Raw genomic sequence first — 23,307 nt, forward strand, 5'->3', positions numbered from 1 at the left:
GACTTTGCTGTGGTTATGCTCTGCTCACATACTAAATCTGCCTGACACATTTATTGAGCTCACAGATATGCCTGGTATCTCTGATTCCTTTCAGACTTTCCTGGTCATGTCCACTACGCTGGAAATGGATGCTGGACATAACAGAGAAAAAAGCAAGGATTCAGGTAATCTGGGGAAGACTATGAAAGGAATAAACTTGGTTCAGAATATACAGGTCAAAGGAATCAAAAAGAAACATATAAGCAATAGATTCAAACCGTCCAGAGTCAGATCAATATTTATTGAGCAACTGCTATGTGCGAATGTAGTCAGTGTTCATGTAGGGTAGACACAAAGCTAGAACCTGCAGGTGGGAAAAATAACCTCGAGCCACATTCTCCAGTCAATAAGAAAAATGAGCAAACAGAACCATAATCGCAGGAGAAATAGGCAGGCCCTGGGGAAAGTTTCTGAAGTCGCACATTCGCATTAGTTAAAAGAACTGTCCTATGGTCAACTTTTCCTCACTATCATAGTAAAAAACACTCCCCTAGGTGGAGATTTAAGATGCTAAGAAGACATGAAGTAGCATGTAGGTACTTCGCACAGGTGTATTGTAGGACCCCCCTCGACAGGTTTGGGAGGGAGAAGGGAAAGGGGAAGGGAGAAGGGAAATAAAGAGAGATAGTTCTCAATCTTAAGAGCTTATAAAACAGTTGTACTTGTAAACCTCTGGGAGCCACATCCATTCTCTTTCAGAGTATGCTCCCTTGATGCATCAATCTTTTGCTTTAATAAACAAACCTTCTTTTCGCAAAACTGTCTTGCCCATTCTCTTAATTTCTATCCTGAGAGGAGCAAAGACCCCTGTGCCAGTAACATCTTATAACTATACAGTCAAAGAAAAATAAGACAGGATTGAAAAAGCCCAGTCATAATCTTAAAATGAGAAGGTAGAAAAGCCTAGTTCAAATGCAAGGAACATATAAAGATTGAGGTCGAGGCTGAGTCAAAGGCATGTTCATCAGAAATCATGGTCATCTAAGGGCTAAAAGTTTCAAACAGTGGATCACAGTCAGCCCAGCCGTTATCAAAGAATAATCAAAGCAAACCAAATTAACTTCTGTTTCTACTTTGGATCTAGAAAGCTTCAAGACAATGTTGTTCTCACTGTGATGATGAGAATGAGCTAGGTAATTTTCAGAATCACAGTTAATGAATGAAAATCCAAGAAATGAAAAGACTTCTTAGGAGAGAAGAGACCCATGGTTGATTTAATTCTTGGTAGACCAGAAAGAGCAGCAGAAGAAAGCATCCAAAGATGTAGGCAAGAAGAAAACAGTTTAATTTTTTAATGCAATTTTAAAGACGGGATGTAGTCTGGAATGACAGTTTAGAATTCCTGGATAGTGAAGCCTCAGGGAGTCTAAACAAACTGCCAACTCTTTTCCGTATATCTTTTTCAACTGCGTGCTCACAAGAAAGGTTAAGGCAGGAAATCTGAGAGAGACACTTAACTAGGCACAGAAGTGCCAGGCCTGTTGAAATCTGAGGTTGAAGCTAGAGAAGCAAGTGCTTCTCCAGAAGCTCTTTGGGCCTTACACTGAGTATGAGGAAGCAGTAAACTACCACTGGAGGACAGACAGAGAAGCTGAGAGAGTCACCAGGAAGAAATCGCACAAGCACTCAAGGCATTATACAGAGTATCAGGCAGCAGCCATCTATGCTTGTGGGAGGGGCAAGAGAGTTCAGAGGAACCCCTGAGATGCAGTCACATGGGACCTGCTGACATCTGTGGGTAGGTCAAGAGAAGTAAGACAAATCTTCCAGGTGCTTAGATCCTAAGTTCTGTTAAAATAAAGCTTCTCATACCATTGGGCCAGGACTAAGGTGGGACAAATGAGGCAAATAAGAAACTTGACTTTGGCACAAAAAAAGAGGTGTCCAAGAAACTCAGTAATTATGATAAATAAGATTTTAATGCAATAGTTTCAAAACTCAAAGTTTATGCAAAAAATCTAAGATGAACAAAATCTCAACATTTTAATGAAATGATATTACTGATTTTTCCTTTTGCCTCAGTCTCCAATATAGATAAACATAGGACTTATTGATCCTGTTTATTTATGTACCTCAGCAAATGTCTCGCTTGCATCACTTTAGTCCTGGCCTTTACCTATTCTCAAATAATTCAAAGTGTGTAATAAGCTGAATTTAACAAACACAAATCAAAGCTCAGTCCCAGTTCGATTGGGACATACTAGATTGTCCTGATCCTTCACACTACAACTTGTCAGAAGAGCCATGGTTAAGTCACCTAACTGGAACCTGCAGTTGGTTTTAACATTGAGTCACAACCCTGGGCCAATAAGAAAACTATTTTTTTAAAAAAAGAGCCAATGCTAGAAATTAAAAACATGATGTAAGAGATAAAGAATTCTTTTAAAGGACAGGTTAGACACAGGTATCAGCCAACTCAAAGACAAGTCATTAGAAATCACCCTAACCAAAACAAAAATAGAAAAAAGAGTAAAAAGAAAAGAACAAAGTATTTGAGTTTTATAGAGCAATATTGAACAGTTTAATAAATGTATGAATGAAGTCCCATAGGGAGAAGAGGGATTGAATGGAGCAGAAAACATTTGAAGAGATAATAGCTGAGAATTTTTCTAAAATTAATGAATGACATTAGTCTACATACCTGAAAAGCTCAGTTAGCCTATAGTAGGTTAAATATGAAGAAAATCACACCTATGCACATCAGAGTCAAATTGCTAACAACCAAAGGTAAAGAGAATATTTTGAAAGGAGATACTGAGGATATATTATATACAGGAGAATAGTGATAAAAATAATGTCTGACTTCTCATCAGGAATAATAGAGAACAAAAGATAATGTGTTAGCATCTTTATTTTTAAAGGTAAAGGGAAAAAAATCTTTGTCAATCTGTAATTCTATATCTAGCCAAATATCCTTTAAAAATGAAGGTGAATTAGGACTTTTAAAACAAAAGCTGAAAGAATTTATCTGTGCTGCAAGATCTACTATAAAAGAAGTTCATTAGTATAAAAAAGTGCTGGACTTAACTGGAAAGTTGCAAAAATTAATTGTTTAGATATAATAACCTAAATTAAACTTTTCTACAGAAAGAAAAATTAAGATCACTTATTTAAAAACAAAGGTGAAATCTTGCCTTCCAATTTGTTTTCTCATTAGTTCTTTCCACAATAAGATCTTACAGCTGTGACTGGCATTTTTCTCGTAATGCGTCTTCTCAGGACACTGTTAGCCTGTGTAAGTACAAAGGGAGAGGAAGACATATTTGAGCTTTACTATGAGTATAACCATTCTTAGTTGAATGTTGTTCTCTTCTGATTTCTTTAAGTCAAAATACAATCAGCAATAATGTTCAGTTTCCAATATTTTGAAATATAATGTTATGTATGAAATGTATTTTTCATAACTTGGGATATCTATATCCCAAGTTAAATTGATGGCTTAATGTATGCTCTAAAGCAAAGTGGGAAACACAAAAATTAATAGTAACCTTAGTTATAAGTGTAATGAGATGACTCCTGACATTGGTGCTCAGGGCCATTTTGCATTTTTCTGCTTGTTCTCTGTATTGTATAATTAACTCCCCAAATCATTGAGCTGCTCTTAAAAACAAAAAAGGAAACAGCTTAACATTGTGTACACACTTTCTTTTTGTTGATCAAATCACACACATGGAAACATGTAATGCAACTGAGTTGAACATCTATAAAAGTCTTGGCTTAGTATTATTAATGGAAAAAATTACACAGTGAGCATTATCAGATTATTCCTTTTATTGGTGCTTATGCCCTCTAAAGTACTGAATATATTGTTAATTCATTTTTAAAAGTTCAATAGGCTAAAGGGAAATTACATTGGATAGAAATCTGGCTTTGCAGGAAGGAATGAAGAACAGTTTCCAACAGTTGAAATGTTGGAAAATATAAAGGCAGAGCAGATAAGACAAACAAATCAAACATTAAGATAGTAGACTTAAACTCAAATATATCCATACATAATTATATTATAATAGCCAGCAACTGAAAAACAGTTCAGGTATTTATCAACAGAACATGGATATATAAACTATGGCATATTTAAGCAATGGAATACTACCTAGTGGTGAAAAAAATAAACATCCTATAGATGTAAACACATGGATGAATCTTGAAAACATGCCGAATAAAAGAAGCTAGACAAAAAAGTGTAATACTTGTATTATGTCATTTAAATAAAATTCAAGAACAGGCAAAGCCAACTTATGGTAATAGAAATTGAAACAAAGTTTACTCTGGGCAAGAGTATTGACTAGAAAAAGTAGTTAGGAACATTCAGAGGTGATGGGAAGTTCTCTATCAAGGTTTGGCAAATCTTTTTTGTAAGGGGATGGAAAGTAAATATTTTAGGTTTTGGAGGTTATACAGTCCCTGTTCCAACCACTCAACTTAACATTGTAGTATGAAACGAGCCATAAAAAAAAAAACCGCATAAATAAATGGGTGTGGCTGTGTTCTAATTTTATTTATAGACACCGAAATCTGAATTTTGTATAATTTTTATTGTCACAAAATATTTTTCTTCTTCTTCTGGGTTTCTTTTCAAACATTAAAAAGTGTAAAAACCATTCTTCATAGGTTGTAGAAAATTAGATGGTGAGTCAGATTTGGCCCAGGGTCTATAGTTGGCTGACCCCTGTTCTATATCTTGATAATCGTGTGCGTTATATGGATGTATGCATTTGTAAAACTAATGAAACTGATAACTTAAGATCTGTGCATTTCTCTGGATGTTAATTACTCAACAGAAAAAGTGTATAAAGAAAAATGAAAAGAAGCTTAGAACTGATTTTCACAGGTGTACTGCATTAGCAGAAATAGCCTGACATTTAAATTTTCACATAAAACACTATTTTTGTGCCATTTAAGGGAAGATAATTTAGAGAGAAAATATTGTATTCTAATGGTTTTGCAGTTGAGGAAGCAAGGTCCAAAAAGATTCCAAACTTTTAGTTCCTAACTTTCTTAAAGGCTTTTGGAAATTTCTGATGTCCCTTGGGGCAAAAGTAAACTCAGCTAGTTAGTGGCATGATTTTGACTGGAACATTTATGCTGGAGTATGGAAAATAATAACCAGTAGCTAGCTGTTCAGTCCTTCATTTGCCTTCACCTGAGTGTACCCTTTGACCTCTGTGAATGTTCTCCAAATTGAAATTCTCTCCTGCTTTGTTTCTAGGATACATCTCTCTCTTGGTTCTCCTCTTGCTTCCAAGACCTATCTTGGTCTTTTCAGTGTCCTTTGCTGGTTTCTGCATGAATACTCTTCATATCCACCTCAAGCTAAGATACTCCATGCTAGGCTACCTCCTCCTATCTCCATGTGAGCAGTCTCTTCACTCTGGTCAGATTCTAGCATACCATACTAGGCAGCCTCCATTCACAGATGCCCTCCTTACTTAACTTAGGCTTTAGATAGCTAGTGCTAGGTTGACCTTCTTGTGTGTCTACCCTTTTCACCCCACTTGGGCTCTGACTCCCCATGCCAGGCTTCTAATACTTTTTTGAGCTCAAACATTCCATGCCAGCCAGGCAGGCTTAATGGCTTTAGGACTGAAATGCTCAGGAAGAGGAAGGGAAAGAGGAAAAGGAAAGGAAAGGAAAAGAATCTTAAAGTGTTTGACTAGATTTTTTATATTTAGCTAATTGATCCACCTGGAACTTATTTTTGTGAATATTGATGTAGGCATCTGACTTTATTCTTTTCCTAATGGATAACCAATAGACACCATTGCATATACTGAATTGTTTATTATTTACACTCATTTGAAATGGTGTGTTAATCAAACTAATTTCTGATATACTTGGGTCTGTTTCTGTATTAACTAACTATATATTTCTATTTTGAGTCTTTCATTCATTGAAAGTTGAGGAGAAATGACATCTTTATGAAGTCATACAAGGAGATGGAATTTTTCAAATCTTTTATGTGTGTCAGTAACATCTTATAGTTTTCTTCATATAGGTTTTGTTGATTTCGGGTTACGTTTTTTTCTTGGGTATTCTGTAGTTTTCATGACCATAAATGGTTTCTTTTTTCTATTATATACTTTTATTGATCTTTGTTATGGAATAGAAATTCTTTTGATTTTTGCTTGTTGATCTTTTATTATACCACCTTCTTGACTCTTATATTAGTTCTAATAGTCATGAGTGCTCGAGTGTTAGTGTAGTTGATTTCATGCATAGGATTTTAAAATTAACTTTAAATTTCAAAAGTAACATATTAATACATTTGCTTTATAAAAATGAATTACAAATAACGCTACACTACTTTTGACCAAAACCCCTAATTCTAGTGTGAACCCTCCAATACCATCTTTATGAGTTTTAATATATATATTTCACAGAACACTTGTAGTGTTGTTTTTGTGTGTGTGTATTTTAAAATAGTACCAAATGCAACTTTCTCTTTCATTCAAACTGTGTTTTGCTAATCTATTCTTATTGGTACATTGAAATATATTTCATTACTTTTCAAATGCTCTATTTCTTTCCATTATATGTATACATTCCATTTACTTTATTTATTCATTCCCCAATTGAAGTACATTTAGATTGTTTCCAATTTTTCACAACCACAATGCTGAAATGAAGAAACATTCATATCTCTAATTCATATGTGTAATTGTTTTTTCTAGGTTAGATATCATGTATTCCTAGGTTTCTAGGAAGTTCAAAATTAGTTTTTAAAATCATGACTAGGTACTGAATATATGTATGCTCTTAATATCCCTAATTTTTTAGGTAGTTCAATGTTCATTGTGAGTGCATGCACTTTCTAGCCTCTACTAAAGTGAACATTTTTCTCTTTTAACCTATTGTGATAAATTATAGTAATTTTCTAATCCTGAAGTGTTCTTGTATTCATATAATCTAAATAACCATGGTGATTATTATAAAAATATATTGCTAGATGCCATTTGCTGATATTTTATATAAAAATTTTTCATCTATAATTTATCAGAGTGATTGAATTATAGTTTTCTTTTCCTGGTTCATATTTGATAATAAGATTTTGCTAGTTTTATGAAATGTATTGGATCTCTTTACATCTTTCCTAAGTTCTAGAACCATGAATATAATATAGGAATTACATGTTCTTTGAAGTTTGGTAGAACTTGTCCCTGGCAACTGTTTCAAATTAATAGTTAATTATGTAATCTAAGTCCTCCATACCCTCACTTATTTTAAAAATCTATCTGAAGTGCCTCTTTCCGGGATATAGTTATGTCTTCTACTGAATACAATTTTTCAACATTTCTTCATATTTCTAATACTGCAGTCTTAGCTTAAGCTAGGCTATGTTTCGAGAATCACAATAGTTTAAGATTATATATTATCTTTGTGAACTTTATTCTTTTTAAAAATAAAATCTTTTTCTCTTTTGATGCCTTTGCTTTTTGACATATTATTACTATATTGCTTTCCTTCAATTATCATTTGATTAGAAAACCTTTTACCCCTCACATTTCCAGTGCTGTTGTTGGTATTTGCTTATTGTCAATTTGTAGTTGGATTTGTTTTAAAATCTATTGTGTCTCTTTGACTTATGAGTAAAATTAACCCATTTATATTTATTGTATATATATTTGGACTTCACTCTTCTCATTTTATTTTTTGCTATTTACCATACTTCCCTCGAGATTTTTCTGTTTCCATTCTTGACTTCTGTTGAGCAGGATGTTTTCTTTGTTCCATTTCCCCATTTTTAATGGTCTGTAAGTTAAAAATCTAATTTAATTCTTTAGTGTTCATTCTTAATTTAAAAAAATTAATGTTAACAACTCAGAACATATATATTTAAAAGCAATACTTGGTGTTAACTTGCATCTACAATGCCTTGAATTAATTTCTAAATTTGCTGATTCTGTTTTCACACTTGTAGAATTTAGAGCATAAATACTTCACTCATTATCTTGAGGATCAAATGCAATGTCAAACACCAGTCTTTATAAAAAGGTCTTCAATTCCTTTACTCCGTTTCTTCTTCATTCAACAACAAACTTCAGGTTCAAATCACACAATCACCTTTTATTTCCTTTGTCCTTCAAAGTCACAACCTCTTTTATATTTCTAGCCTCATTATGGCCTTCATCTAGTCTTCCAATTTCTTTGTAAGTCTCAGAATATCTTCTCATCTTCCCTTTACATAAAAAAAATCCCATTCTGCATTACGCCGAACTGCCTCTTTTGCTCTAGAAGCAATGAACGTCACTCCACGCCTTTCTTCATTTTTCCTATAAAATGGCGGACTTTAGACGTTCCGTGATCAGCACCACGTGCGCCTGCGCCTCCCGGGGCCATTTCGTCCAAGATCCAGCCTCTGCTCTGCAAAGCGCCTGCGCACGAGCCTCCAGAGTACTGTCGCTCCTCCCTCTAGTTGAGTACGCCTGAAACCGCACGTTCCTGTCCCTTTCCTCCCCCGCAGACTCTGCACCACCTTCACCCCTTTCCTGTGAGATTCTTCCGCCAAGTGGGAACCCGCATCTTCGGTCGACAGCTTGTACACTTGAGGAGCAATCTAATAGGTTCTTACAGCCCTGGCATTCGTCATTCACTCTTATCTATGCACCACTGCAATTTTCCTCTGGGCCTTAAAGTTGATAACCGATATTGCTGGACTTTTTTGCATACCGAGAGGCAACAAATGAAAAAGAATGGCTGTGGCGGAGGGATCTTCCGCTTACATTCGGTGTACTTTAACCTAATGGGGGTCGTCGGGGAGTCGGAAGGGGGAGGGCAGAGGGAGGAGGCAGCAAAGGGATTGTTTTTTTCTCTCGCCCCGCCCTGGCCAGGCCGGCCAATAGCGATGGGCTATTTCTCCACGAGCCTACCTCAACTACTAGGCCTTAGCCAATGAACGGCGGAAGCGGCTCCGAGGGGGCGGGTCTGGGAGGCAGTGCGTGTCTTGTGAGAGCTCGTGAACCAAGTCAGATCCTGAGTCGGCTGGTGGCTGGAATCGGCGGCCGCCGCGGGTGACTCAGGGAGGCGGGGTAAGAGCGCCGCGGCCTCGACTACTGGGGGAGGAAGAAGAAAGGTGAAGGAGGCGAACCCGCGGCCCTGCTACCCCCGTACCGCAGGCGGTGGCGAGGGACGGCGGGGGATCGGCGGCCGGGAAGCGGGTTGTCGGGGCGGGGCAAGTGAGGAACCGTGAGGGACCCGGCCGCCTGGGACGGGCTCTCTGCATCGGGGCCTTTTCCTTTCAGTGGGGTAAGGAACACTTTAAAAGCCACTTAAGACGCAAATCATTCTCTTCTCACTCTCTCTGTGTTTAGGTTTAAGGTTTTGGGAAAGCGAAACTTAGGAGATCGAGGGTCACGCGGCGTTCGGGCCCGTGTTTGCAGGAGGATTCGGGGGGGCGGGAGGGTGCGGTTGGAGAGGTCGGGTGAGGGGCCTCTTTCGCACCGGCCGCCGCCTGGCATCTCGTCCTCTGAGCAGGGTTAGGACCCTTCCTTCTGCCCCCGCCTCCCCCCGCCCTTCCCGGTCCCCTACCACCTGCCGCCCCCGATGCATTTTGTTTTTGTGTTTTTGCAGGGAGGAGCCCTTCCTGCAGGCGTGGAAACCATGGTGCTCACGCTTGGCGAAAGTTGGCCAGTATTGGTGGGGAAGCGATTCCTCAGTCTGTCCGCAGCCGACCGCAGCGACGGCGGCCACGACGGCTGGGACGTGGAGCGCGTCGCCGAGTGGCCCTGGCTCTCTGGGACCATTCGAGCCGTCTCTCACACGGACGTTACCAAGAAGGATCTGAAGGTAAAACCGGCGCCCGGGCCTCGGCAGTGGGACGTTTCGTAGTTAACTTGGTCACGAGACAGCCAGCTCTCTCCCCTTTTGTGAAAAAAGGCAATCAGAAAGTTGGCATCTGCTTTGAAGGTGCAGAAAACTAGACCTTAAAAGTTTTTGAAATGGTTGTGTAGAGCCGAGGTATGTTTGGCCTAGAGTTGCTTGTGTCTACAAATGGATTGTTGAGACATGCTTCGGCATTGCCGGCGCTGTGCCCCTTTTGGACTCTATGATTATTTTTGCGAACGGGTATTGTCAGTATTAAGTTGAGCAAGTGAGTGACGTTTGTAATCGTTAAGAATTGAGGGCCAGCGCTTGGAGTACTTTCAGTTGGTTTGGGGTTTTTTTTGTTTGTTCCTCTTAGTTTCTTCACTCAACTTCTTAAACTTTCAGCCCTGTTAGAAATGATGTGTGCGTGTAGGAGGAGGAGCTTGGTTCTGTTATGCATATTAGGGTGGGTATTTGTCCATATATGGTGGATCAGGGCAGGAGTGGGTTCCCGGTTGTGTACAATGAGTCTGGGTAGGTGTGAGATAGGACCATATATGGAGGGATGGGGGTGGAGCTAGCTGCCCCTTCTGTGGTGTGTTGGAGGAATGGCTTGGAAATACTCCACTTGGGTGTTTAGGGGAAGGGAGAGAAATGAGAACAAGTGCGGCCAGGGATTTTTTAAGGTAGATTTTTTTCTCAAAAACAGATGAATTCTGATTCCACTACCTAATAGAAGGGTTGGTGTGAAAGGATTGTCTGAGCACAACCAGTGAGGAAGCCATTGTACCAACAAAGACTCCTTTGTGCAAAAATAACTGGAAAAGGTCCCTAACAAAGACTCTGAAATAATGATAACCCAAAGGAAGCTTGTCAGAACAGAAGAGAGTTCTACTCTGGATAATGGATGTGTTTCAGTATCTTGGTCAATCACTGTCTTTGCTTTTTCTTGAAAACTGTGTTCAAATAAAGGAAGCAAGCTTTTTAGCATTGGTAGTTGAATATGTGTTGATTTCTGAAACTGTTCATTTGCGTATGTTCAAGATGACCATGCATGTCCAAACCAGTATTATTCTGCAAAGGGTCGTGGGAAGAGAATATGTGGTTATATATTTTTTAAAGCAGACACCGTGTGCCTTGCCTTCGCGTTGAAAAGGAGTGACCAGTGAGCATTTAACCACGTGCCAGGAATCATGCTGAGCACTTCACAGCCATGAATTTATTTAGTGCTTACAGCAGTTCTTTGGGGGTAGGTACTAATATTGCTCCATTTTACAAATAAAAATCCTGAAGATGGAGAGAGATTAAGTATCTTATCTAAGGTCACAGACCCAAGAATGACATAGCTAGTGTTCTAACGCAGGAAGTTTTGACTCCTGTATCCACTCTCATAATCATCATGCTCACTGATCAAGGGCTGCACCACAGAGGACTCTTGTCATCTACACTCTGAAGTTTGGTTTTTCTCCAAACTTCACTCTTCCTAACAAACCAGGTTTTGATATAGAAAGAATGTAGTGCGGTGCGGAGATGGCCACCCTATTTGCTTTAGGTTAATAATCTTTCTCCATAAAATGAGATTTGTGTACTATTTTCAATCATAGTTGTGGTTTATTTCACCTGCCAAATAAAATTTTCTCTAGCACTTTTGTTTTTATCTCATTTGAATGGAAACAAGATTTGATATAAGCTTTACATTCTTTAGTTCTTTGGTGGACGAGACTACGTGTTCTCTTCCCCAACAGTGATTGAGGACGTATTGGGTTAGGAAGGCAATCTAGGAGATTCTTTCTGTGTATTCTTTTCAATCGCCACATCTCCCCAACACGTAGCCTTTGAGGTGGTTGATAATCTTGATTTTCAAAATGAGGAACTATATTTAGGAAAAGGAGTCTTGTCTAGACTCATATAATGAGCTACTAAGTAATAGAGGGAGGATTTGAATCTAGGTTTCGCTGTCTTTTCCACTGAACTAAGGTGCCGGACTGAGAATTTTAATTCAAGAACAATTTTGATTCATACTGGATTTTTGTTTTACCTGCAGACCTCACAATTCAGCCTTATGTAAGATGCAAATCTACTTGATTTCTTTTTTCTAATCATGATATCGCTGCATTCCTTAGTTGAGTAGCAAATAAGGTAATTGGCCCGAGTTTAGAGGTATGTTTTATTAGCAAAAACAGAATTTTCAAACAATAGAACCAAATTGTGCTTGGTGAGATGCAGGCAAGAACTAAGTAACTAAGACTATCTTTACACCTGAATTTAGGGGTATTGAGTTTTGGGGAGTGGGGTAAGACTGGGGGCTGAGATGAACATGAATGAATAAAATTCAGGCACTGCAACCTTTTAGTGTTAGAAGAACAAATCTGTCTAGACTGATTTGCTTGGTTGGTTGAGGAAGTTATAATTGAGGCCAAGGCTTGTTAACATTGTTTTACCTTGAGAGAGACTGTAACCAAGTTACTTACTCAGATACAATGTTTAGTAGTTGATTACAAAGAAGTTAGGGTGAAGACTTAATGATCAAATGCTTATTATGTGGCAAATGCTACCTTGTTTAATCCTGACAAATGTCCTAGATGGTAAACCACAATTTTTAGTGTTAGAAATTGAGGCTTAAATAAGTTAAGTAGCTTGTTCAAGTTTGTCTCCAGATGTTAAGCATTAGGGTTGAAAATTTAGGTAGAGTGAGGTTAGAACACTTTATTTTGCTGGTCTCTATATCCTTAGCACCTAGAATTCTGCTTGGCATGTATTGTTTGCTAAAATATTTGAACAAATAATGAAGGAATCATAAAATTATTTCTACATGGAAAAAGCAGTTTAGAGAAATAAATCTAACGATGGAGCAGTGGTGTTCTTTTTATTTGGAATAGCAAGTTTGGAAATTAGGGGTAGAGAATCCTAATTAATAGGCCTCTTTTTGGCCTTTAAAGTCAGACAGCATAAATAACATCTTTGTGAACCAAGGGAGCATGGGGAGGAGAACACAATTTGGAATGAGATATCTCAAGATACGAATTCTTATTGGTATGTCATTTTATAGAAATTTCTGCAGAAGAAGCTTTTCTTTGGGGTGGGGGAGGTGGGGAACATGTTTATATATATAGAACCTCAAACCTCAGGCACGAGTAAAAGACAAATGGTTTTGATAGGAAACTTTTGAAAGAGTGTTGAAGAAAGCTCACAACTTATAAGTTTTATTATATGTATCTTTTAAGTCCTTTTTTTTTCAAACCTAAGTTAATGTGAATTTTTGACCAGTGCAACCTAATACTCCAAACTCATAAACTAAATTATTTTGAAAATAATTTAATTTAATTTTTAAATTTAATTTTTAAATCACTCAAAAATGGGGATATAAAGAGAGACCCTGTCTAAATTTTAGGATTGCTCATAAACCTTATAGTGATCTGATAAGAATTGTGATGTTGCTTTGGTTTTGCGAAACCTTTTAAGACCTTAATCCTTTACTTTTTTTTGTTGTTGTTGAATAGATGTTAGATAATCACATTGAAGACCCTTTTTCCTCCATTCCTAACTGAAGGAGTGATATCCTGATAAATTAAAATTTGAATTACCAGAGAGGTCTTAAAACTATCTCCTCTCCTTGCCAGATACTGTATATACATTATTTTTAAAATCTACCCAACAACTCAGGGGTAGGTGTTCATAATTTCATTTTGAAGCTGGCAAAACAAGACTAGAGAAGTTAGATTTAAGCAAGAATCTTAACCTGGAGTGCAGGTTAATTGATTTCCTTTGTGATCCTATTTTATTTTATGCATCTAAATCATTTTAAGAAAATTGCATCAAAGCTGGAATTCAAGCCCAGATCTCTGATTCTGAAGTTTTGTATATATTCATTCCTTTAATACCACTTTGATGAGAAAACTGCCATCCAAAGCTAGCTTGGGTTGAGGTTGATGTGATGTGTGGCAGAGGGAAGATAATCAGATATGGATGCTGTGGCTAGGGAAACAGAATCAAAGGAAGATGGGCAGTCTCCAAACACCTCTGTAAGGGACCGTTTTGTTGATTATAGTGACGGATGGAATACCTAGAACCAAGGAGAGAATACACAAAGCCTCATTTAATAGTAGATGTTCATGTTTATACTTATTTTCTAATAACTGCAAGGTTAAAAGCCTGCCATACCGAGAAGATATGCAGCTTCTTGGGGGAAGTTGCTTGGGAAGTTAGAGATGCACATTTTTTTTTTTGTCGTTATTGGGGGAAAAAGGTAGGATGGGTCTTAAATTTCGTTGATAGCCATAAAACTAGAGAAGGTTTGAGATTGAGGCTAGTGGTATATAAGTTGAGAACTTCCTCTCTTCTAGCTGGATGAGAGAAACAGAAGGTAAGAGCCCAGTTCAGAGAGAAATTTATTCATTTAACAAGTATTTGAGTACAGATTGGGGACTGGATACCAGTGAAATACAGTGGTAAGTAAAAGCAGACACAGATTTTGACCTATCAGAATTTATAATATGTCAGTCAGGTAACCACAGATAAATAATTCTAAATGTGCATAAGGGCTAGGAAGGAAATGTCCAGGGTTTTGAGTACAATTAGCAAGGGGACCTCTCTTAGGAGAGAGAAGGGCAGTTTGGTAAGAGAAGACTTCTTTGAGGAAAGGATTTTTGAGTTGGGTTCTAATATGAATGGAAGTTAACTAAACTTTTCTAAGTTAAATATTGAAAAGGGAGATGTGATTGTCTCTGAAAATATGAATAGTATTATAGATTTATTAACTCATTCTTTGAAACCAAAATGAGAAGCTGCTTTAGTAAGAGGAAGACTTTTAAATCAAATGGAAATAGTGATCATTACACCAAATATTGAGGAAGTTTAATATATATCAGTTATAAAACAAAATAAAAGTATTTTTAAAGATTTAGAATAAATTAAGGGGTAGCATGTTCATAATGGGTTAACTAAGGAAGCTAGCGTATTTTGGTGCACTTATATGACCTTTAAGATTTTGCGAACGATTCATACTTCTGGGTCAGACCCACTTTTAGACTGAATTTCTTTTTTATGTCTTGAAATATATGAATATTAAGGGTTTTAATTTTAGGGTGGCTTAAAGGTATTTTGAAGGTCAGAAGCAGAAAACTTCACAATTACTTGGAAAATGATATTTCAAAGGTAGTTTAACTTACATATAAAAAGCTAGAGATGGTTCTGGAAAATGCTGGGATCCTTTATCAATTACTTGTTTGTCTATTTAGCCATGTAGTTTTAGACTCCAAGGTAAATTTCCCAGTTTATTTAATTCAAAGGGATATTGAGGTTGTGTCATCTATTAAATAGGCTGTGTGCTAAGTCCTACTGATACTTGAGGAATTCAAACCCAAGTGTTGGATGGTAATGGGGGGTCACATTAAGCCCACAGACAACATCAACATAGAATCATAATGCCATACATAAGCACTTATCTTAAATTTCTGTCTTTCCGTTCTCAAAGCTCTGATGTCTAATTAACATACATAAAAACCTACTTGGGGTTCTGTTCTTTGTGGGTTTTTGAAAGGTTACTTTGAGACCAGAGACTGGCCCTCAAAGTCCTCAACTTCTACTTCCCAAAGTGGTTTGGGAGCCAAAGCTTTATCCATGTCTAGTAGTTTATTGTGGGCCGTAAAGGGAAGTAAGAGAACAGGAAAGGGGGCAGCACATGCAGATAAAACATTTGAGTAGAATAATAAGGATGTAATTCACTTTGGGCATTTTTCATGTTTATTTTTGTTAATCAAATCTGCTTTTTTCCCATTTTGTTTGTCTAGGTGTGTGTGGAGTTTGATGGGGAATCTTGGAGGAAGAGAAGATGGATAGAAGTCTATGGCCTTCTAAGAAGAGCATTTTTAGTAGAACATAACTTAGTTTTGGCTGAACGAAAATGTCCTGAAATTTCTGAACGAATTGTACAGTGGCCTGCTATAGTGAGTAAAACTCAAGCTTATTGAACTCATGAGAAGAGGGTATTTTGTCTCTTATGTGTGCAGCAAGAAAAATGTATATGTAATGCCTATATATGACCGTGTGGAAGGTAGTAATAGATCTATGACAATGTTAGGTGAGTCAGAAGAGGAGCTTGGATCTCCTGTCAGCCCTGCTAGATGCTCTGTGGCTCTGGGCCTTTGACTTTCTCGAGCCTTGCTTTCTTTACTTGAAAAGTGGGAATGGGGGTAATGTAGGGAATGTCCAGGTCAGAGGTCAGAAAATAGCTGACATATACAGACATACAGATCTGTTTGGTTTGACCATCACAGTGTTTTAAGAAAATTTGAATTAGTTGTCTACTTTTAAGCATGTAGAGAGCAAACCTTAAAAATCTAAATTTCCACTTTCTCTTGAAAAATCTGTAAGGTATGGCAATACTGGGGCATTGTGGCAGTTCTTTTTCACAACAGTAGGCTAGAACTGAATAGTAGCTGTTGCCTGGCCCCTGGTAGGGTTTCTAACCTTGGTCTTATGATCTCTGAGTTCCCGTCTGGCTCATAGTATTCTCTGGCTCGAAAGATATCGATAGCCAAGGTATGATTGTGCCATTTCTACATCATTAAGTCTGGTGCAGTTAGAGAAGAGTCATCACTATGTCTGGAGAGGACAAGTTGAGGCTTTATGAGACATGAGCTGGGGCTTGAAGAAGGGATGCACCAGACTTGGATAGTTGGAAAGGCTGGGAGGATGATTGGAAGGCTGACTAGATTGTGAAGGGCCTCGTGTGCTGTGCTCGCAAATTTAAGATTTTGCCCATGTGTGAGAGGAGCTTCAAGAGGTATTTGAGAGATGTAGGATTTTGGTTAAAGTTGTATTTTGCTCTTTGTATTCCCCCACCCCCAACTATTTGCTAAATATATATATGGCCCTGTCTCTCCAGGAAAGTGTACATACACATAATTTTTTTCCATGAATTTTGGGGAAACCATGAATCTGTGGGCCCAGACCTATATGTTAATGATTCCCAAATGTTTACGTTATTGATTGGATAAAAATTGCGTGATCTTGTGGTTTTATAAATAGTTGTTACTGAGATACTTGCAGTAAATAAAAAACTTAATGGTTTTCTCTCTTCCATGTGTTGAAAAAAATTAAATCATTTCTTCAATTAAAAAAATAAATAAATTTAAAAAATAAAGATCTTAATGAGAAAAAAATGCCTACTTAATAGGATTGTCATGAGTAATGAAACAATTAATCTATGTCAAGCATAAAATGCCTACAATAGTGCATGGTAAGAAAAAACAATTGCCAGTCCCCATTTAGAGTTCTGCTGACAGCAGTTATGATGACAAAACATTTTCTTTTGTTTTAGGTGTACAAATCTCTGTTGGACAAAGCCGGTTTGGGATCCATAACTTCTATTCGCTTTCTGGGAGATCAACAAAGAGTATTTCTTTCTAAAGACCTTTTGAAACCCATACAGGTATAACAGAAACAATATTAAACCCTGAAAATAGAAAGAAAAAAAAAAAACCTTTAACATGATAACTAAAATATTGATGTTGATTGTTTTAATTCAGATAGCAGAGCAATGAACCCATCCCATCAACAATTAGTTTTTAGATATTATTCCTCGGTGTTAGTTATGGGTTGAAAGGACAAAGGAACTGCAGTTGATGGTATGCGTGTATGGAAATACCTAGGTGTTAATGAAAATAATTCTTTTAAAGATTTTAACTATCATTCATAAATATATATCTATATATACATATATACATACATGTATATATCAGTCCATTTGTTCATGGATTCAATATTTGTTAATTTGCTTACTTGCTGAAGTATATTTGTAACCCCAAAATCAATGCTTTGGTGCTTTCATGGTCATTCACAGACATGTATAGAGTGGCAAAAAATTTGAGTTGTCTGACACACATTCCCAACTGAGGTCAAATAAGGTGAATCGAGGTCTATTTGGTGCCACGTTTTTGTGCTTTTCGTTGATGATTTCACTGTCTAAAATGACCCTCAGGGGTAGTGCTAAAGTGTTGTTTAGTAGCTCCTAGGTAGAAGAAGGCTGTGATTTGTTTTAGGGAGAAACTACATGCATTAAAGAAGCTTTATTCAGCCATGAGTTATAGTGCTGTTGGTCATGAGTTCAAGGTTAATAATGCAGAAATATATGCTAAATAATGTGTTTTTAACCGAAGCACACATAAAACAAGGTTATGTATTAGTTGATGAAAACTGTGACCAGAAGCTTGAAGGAACCTAACCTTTTCTTTACCTTAGGAGCAGTCACTCATTTAGTGTTCACTAATTCAGTGTTTGTGGTGACTTAATAGAACATTACTACCATGAATAATGAGAACTGAGAGAGAGTGTGTGTGTGTGTGTGTGTTCTTTCCAATTAGCTTGTAAAATTCTCACCTTTTTCTTCATAACATTTAGGATCCTGGGTCTTGCTCATATGTGATTTTTTTTTTTTTTAATTGAAAATGTTCAGAGGGAAGGGGAAGAACACACAGATTAATTTATCTCCACAGATCACTATCCTGGGAATAATGTTGGTCTTATAGTAGCATTCATCTTTTAGATGTTATTTATAGAGCTTAATAATCTCCTTTACCTGCTTCTATTTTATGACCTGACTTGTTTCTGTGGTCCGTAGAACAGTTAAACTTGTTTATTTGTTAAAAGACAGTATAGGGCCCATGGTCATTGCCATTGCTGGCACTGCTCTGGAAAACCAAAAGCACTGGCTTTTTTACTCAAGTCTCACTTTCACTTCAATATCCTAGAAGTGAGTGAAAACAAGGTTCAAACTCTGAACCTTATTTTATAATGTTTAAGTAAATAGAAGAGAGGAAGATGCTTTTACTTAATTTCAGATGCAAGTTACTTTCATATGTCAGATAAGACATCTTGATATTTTTTCTACCTTAAAAGGAAGAGTGACTTGCTCTTAAAAGTACCAAGGAAAATATAGGAGGGACTGTGGATATCTTGCTCTACTAAGGACAGAGTAGTTTTTACTTCTTGCATTGTTTGCTGGATGGTTCTGTTTTATATCTTTCACATGTTCAAGCTTTTCAGTTAAAGTAGAACTCATACTTTTGCTTACTGAGAACTGAAAAAAAATGTAAATCATTAAGTTTATTTGTTCTCAGGGAGATGTACTATAGGCTATCAATGTGAATGTTATTAATGTAATATTAATTGAGGGAGGCTATGATGTCTGCTCCTGGCTTACAGATGGTAATAGTGGTCAGCATTTGGTGCTTCAGGGCATCCCTTGTAGATATGGATGCTCACATCAGGCTTTTACTGTATGAAACTTGGTGTTGGGGGATGTGAATACTGCAGTAGGATGCTTGCCCTAAATAATGCACAGAGAACCTGAAAATCATTTGGCATTTGTAAAAGTTGAAAATGAAACTTAAGGTCTGCTGTTTGGATTGAATTTGGCTCAGTTATCTGTGGTTAAGAAAAGAAAAAAGTATCTAGGTCAACTCTCTGGTATTTTTGATGGATCCTAAAACTTTCTTAGGTAGAAAAGAATTATTTTACCTTATTTAAGAGTCCTTGGTGCTGTTTTATCTTGTAGTAGTAGGAATTGTAGAACACAATTTTTTTGAAATTGCAGTAGCACGGGGGAGAAAAACCACCACACATTGGCTCCTTCCGGTTATGTTGAGCTCATATGAAGACCCCAGGTTAAGTCAGATGTTCCTTGGCTTAAGAAATGTGTTTTCCCAGCGTGGCCTTTAAAAGACTAGTTATCTTTCGTAAGGGGAGAAATGGATAGACTGTTTTTGGCCACTGTGTGTATCCATTTTACATTGGCAGAAAAGCATGAAGGCCTGATACTGGAAGGGCTTCTGTGTTATTTAGTGTGGGTTTGGCAGGTTATTCCTATTGACAGTTTCTGTATACATTTATCATAACCGGGTGTATGCACGAAGCCAGAAGACTATGGAATGGTGCCCAAAATAGAATCGCTGCCAAGAGTTGAGTGTTTCAGAACTGTCTTGCTGAAGACTTAGGCTGTTCATTCAGATTTTGTCACCACTGCCCCCACCCCTTTACCATTGATAAAGAATGCATTTGGAATCCTAGTTAGATTAAATGAATCTGTGTGTAATATTTGTAAAAAGCAACAATTTCAATGAGTTGATAGTACGGATTGGTGTGTTTCTATGTGTCTTTTGGTCCTTGGATTTGCATCTGTGATTTTCCTAATCTCTGGTGTTTGGTGTACAGTGTTTTTGATGTGGATTGACCTGTTAGTTTGTTTGCTTATTATGTTTCCCATAGCTAAAGTTAAGTCATATTTAAAATTATCCTGTGAGCTACTTTAAGATTTGTCATGCTGTTAGCTTAGGGTGACTTCACTTTAGCCTGCTTTATTTATACCTGTGATCATTCAATGGTTTCCTACTTTACCTGTCCAAATCATTGGAGTTGCAGTGATCTGGTACCATCAAATGGCTAATTGATACCACGTTAACCCCTTTGATGAAACTGATTGAAACATCCACTGGAATTTAAACAATTCTTCTTATTTGTTACTTTAAAATATAATCTTTCATTTCTCAGGATGTGAACAATCTTCGACTTTCCCTCTTGGATAATCAGGATGTCAGTAAAGAATTTCAAGCTTTGATTGTGAAACATTTGGATGAAAGCCATCTTTTACAAGGTATGCGAATAGTTAACCTTAACCGATGATTGGCTTGTAGGCAGCTATGTTTTTATCCCTTCTCACTTGTTCTCTCATTAAATTTCTGATTTTTTAGAAATTCTCTGCTGCTTTCCCCGTGCAACTAAATGATCGAAGGACTTTATGTATTCTATAATCTAAAGTCTTTGAAATTTGGACAGTTCAAGGATAATGTAAAAACTCTAAAAGTAAAGTAGATATTTTAAAAGTTCAGCCATATTTTAACATGGAATTGATATGTTTGGAATTTCGGTCTTATAAAATTGATAGAACATTAATTTGGTAATCCTGAGCATCTCATTTACTGTTACTGAGTTTCTTGGTCAGTTTCACAATCATAAATATTTTATTAGACTTAGCATCTCTCTTGGCATTCCTGAATTTGCATCTTCTAAAACTCTTCACAGGACAGTGAGTTAGGTTTTAATGACTTTTCTGATACTGCTTGGTCTGATGTTAGAATAAATTTATTGTCACTCAAAGATAAATCAGTAGGAAAATGGAACTTTAAAATAAAAAGTTTAAATTTTCTCCTAGCTTTGTGGGAATGTCTGTCTTCTCATTTATAGAAATATCTATTAATGTTTATTTTTGTCTACTACATTTTTAAAAGACTCAGGAAAAGATTATCCTGAATGATGGTGCTATTGGGAGATAATGCAAATTGCTCTAAGCACTTTCTTTTTTTTAAGGTGACAGAAACTTAGTTGGTTCTGAAGTAAAAATTTATAGCTTGGACCCATCAACTCAGTGGTTTTCTGCAACCGTTATAAATGGAAACCCATCATCAAAAACTCTTCAAGTCAACTGTGAAGAGGTAAAGATGATAATTGCATGTATCATGATGGGGCAATAATTATAAAAGGAATTATGATCTACTATAGGAGCTAACTGCTTTTATTATGTTAAAATATTGGAGTAGAAAGGGAAATAATCACAATTGTTTTAAAAAGAACTTAATTGTAAAAAGCCCTATTGTTATGTTAATAGAGCTAATTTCTGGTAAGTTCCAGAGCATTTTTTAATTTTCTGGTATCTTTGTTTTATTTATTTTTAAGATTCCAGCACTGAAAATTGTTGATCCATCACTGATTCATGTTGAAGTTGTACATGATAACTTTGTGACATGTGGTAAGATATACTGTTTGATTAAAATCTTTTTTTTCCAGTCTTTCTCCTTTCTCCTCACATTAAAAGAAATAGGGAAGCCAACTTAACTATTTTTAAATATTTTAGGTAGTTCTACAAGAATTGGAGCCGTAAAACGCAAGTCTTCTGAGAATAATGGAAGCCTGGTTTCCAAACAAGCAAAATCTTGCTCTGAGGTAATCTTGATTTATTTTGTCACTTGTATAAAGCTTTCCTGAACTCCTAACAGTGCATGGCTAGTTTGTTTAGTGTTTATAAAGCTGTCTTTTCGGCTCTTCTGTGCTGTTTTGTCACCTCTTTTTTTGTTAGTTCCAGATCTTGGCCATAATTTCTACATTCAAGTAGATGGAGATAATATGAGTTTGTTGTTCACTTTTTTTGTGTAAAAATTTTTTTGGATATTTTCTGAAAATTCTCAATAGATTTGATGATTTCACCACATGGAGGTGTTTTTGAACTGAATTATGTGTATCAAATCAGAAGAACATCTGGCATGAGAAGAGGGCAGGAAACTTTAGAATTCTGAGTAGATTTGGTGGTGAAATTGGACTCTCACCTCCTCAATAATAACAAAGTTTGATTGGTCATTTATAATTGGGTAAAAAAATATACTCATTTTTTGAAAGAAGTGGTTGGTTTGCTTTTATTAATTTCTGCCCAGAAAAGTATGGCCTTCTAAGAATAGATTTAATTCTGTTCTGAAAAAGTTAGAACTTGGGTCAAGAAATTTAAGATTGTTTCTCTTTTAGGTGAATTTAATTCTGAGAACCTATAAGTGCAAATAACTTTTTCACAACTTAGGTATCCAAATGCACTTGTTAACGTGGATAGTTTCCTGTGTTATAATTATTAAAAACACCTTTATGGTGCACCACACCAGACTTGAATTTAGAATTTTAAAATTCACCAAGGTGATGTTATTTAGATTGTTGGCAGCATTTTAGAGAGAACTTTAGGGACTGGGGGAGCAAGGCAAGGAGATATGGCATGGGAGTAGGTCAGGGTCACTTAATTGAATCTAGGGTTATAGATCAGGACTACATCAACTAAAGTGAAGCAAGCACTGTGCTACACAAGTACTTAATCTGGGCAGCTGGGAATGATTGCCTTTCCTGAATCTTAAGCCTTTTTACAGGCAACAGGAACTTTGATATTTGGCCAAAAACTTTCTAAATCAAGGTATCTAATACCTCTTCCTTCCAAGTGTGTAGGCCTGATCAAGTTCAGGAAAGAATGAAGAGGTATTATGGAAATTATTATTACCTTTTATTTGCCTTAATGTTTTTAAGGGTAATGTACAATAGTACCCCCTTATCCATTGGGGTTATGTTCCAAGACCCCCAGTGGATACCTCAAACCATGGAGAGTATCAAATTCCATATATACACTGTTTTTTTCCTGTATATAATATACCTATGATAAAGTTTATGCCTTCATTTTGGCATATTCAAATTGCCAACATCACAACTCTTATGCTTTGGGGCCATGAATAAGTAAATTGAGAGTTACTTCAATATAAACACTGCGATATTGCAACAGTAGATCTGATAAGCTAGCCAACTACTAAGTGACTAGCATTTGGGTAGCATGTACAGTTGGATACACTGGACCCTGGATGAAGGGATACTTTATGGGATGGGAAAGAG

At 36.8% G+C, this 23,307-nt stretch overlaps 1 protein-coding gene across 5 annotated transcripts in view; it reads left to right on the plus strand.

The window, feature by feature from the left end:
* Positions 1-8,942: 8,942 nt before the first annotated feature.
* KDM3A (lysine demethylase 3A) overlaps positions 8,943-23,307 on the plus strand; it is a 54,916-nt gene continuing 40,551 nt past the window's right edge. For 2 of the 5 annotated variants that reach the window (XM_039852768.1, XM_039852769.1), the window contains exons 1-8: positions 8,943-9,065; positions 9,607-9,822; positions 15,630-15,785; positions 17,162-17,272; positions 20,389-20,491; positions 21,205-21,329; positions 21,571-21,643; positions 21,749-21,837. In XM_039852768.1, coding sequence (XP_039708702.1) covers positions 9,637-9,822; positions 15,630-15,785; positions 17,162-17,272; positions 20,389-20,491; positions 21,205-21,329; positions 21,571-21,643; positions 21,749-21,837 — 843 coding nt within the window. In that variant the 5' untranslated portion in view covers positions 8,943-9,065; positions 9,607-9,636. Of the gene's footprint in view, positions 9,110-9,129; positions 9,283-9,606; positions 9,823-15,629; positions 15,786-17,161; positions 17,273-20,388; positions 20,492-21,204; positions 21,330-21,570; positions 21,644-21,748; positions 21,838-23,307 lie in introns of those variants that run through there. The other 3 variants (XM_039852765.1, XM_039852767.1, XM_039852766.1) reach the window with 3 other exon arrangements.

This window comes from Pteropus medius, unplaced genomic scaffold, assembly GCF_902729225.1.
Source record: "Pteropus medius unplaced genomic scaffold, Ma_sr-lr_union100, whole genome shotgun sequence".
In the NCBI taxonomy this organism is placed as follows: domain Eukaryota; kingdom Metazoa; phylum Chordata; class Mammalia; order Chiroptera; family Pteropodidae; genus Pteropus; species Pteropus medius.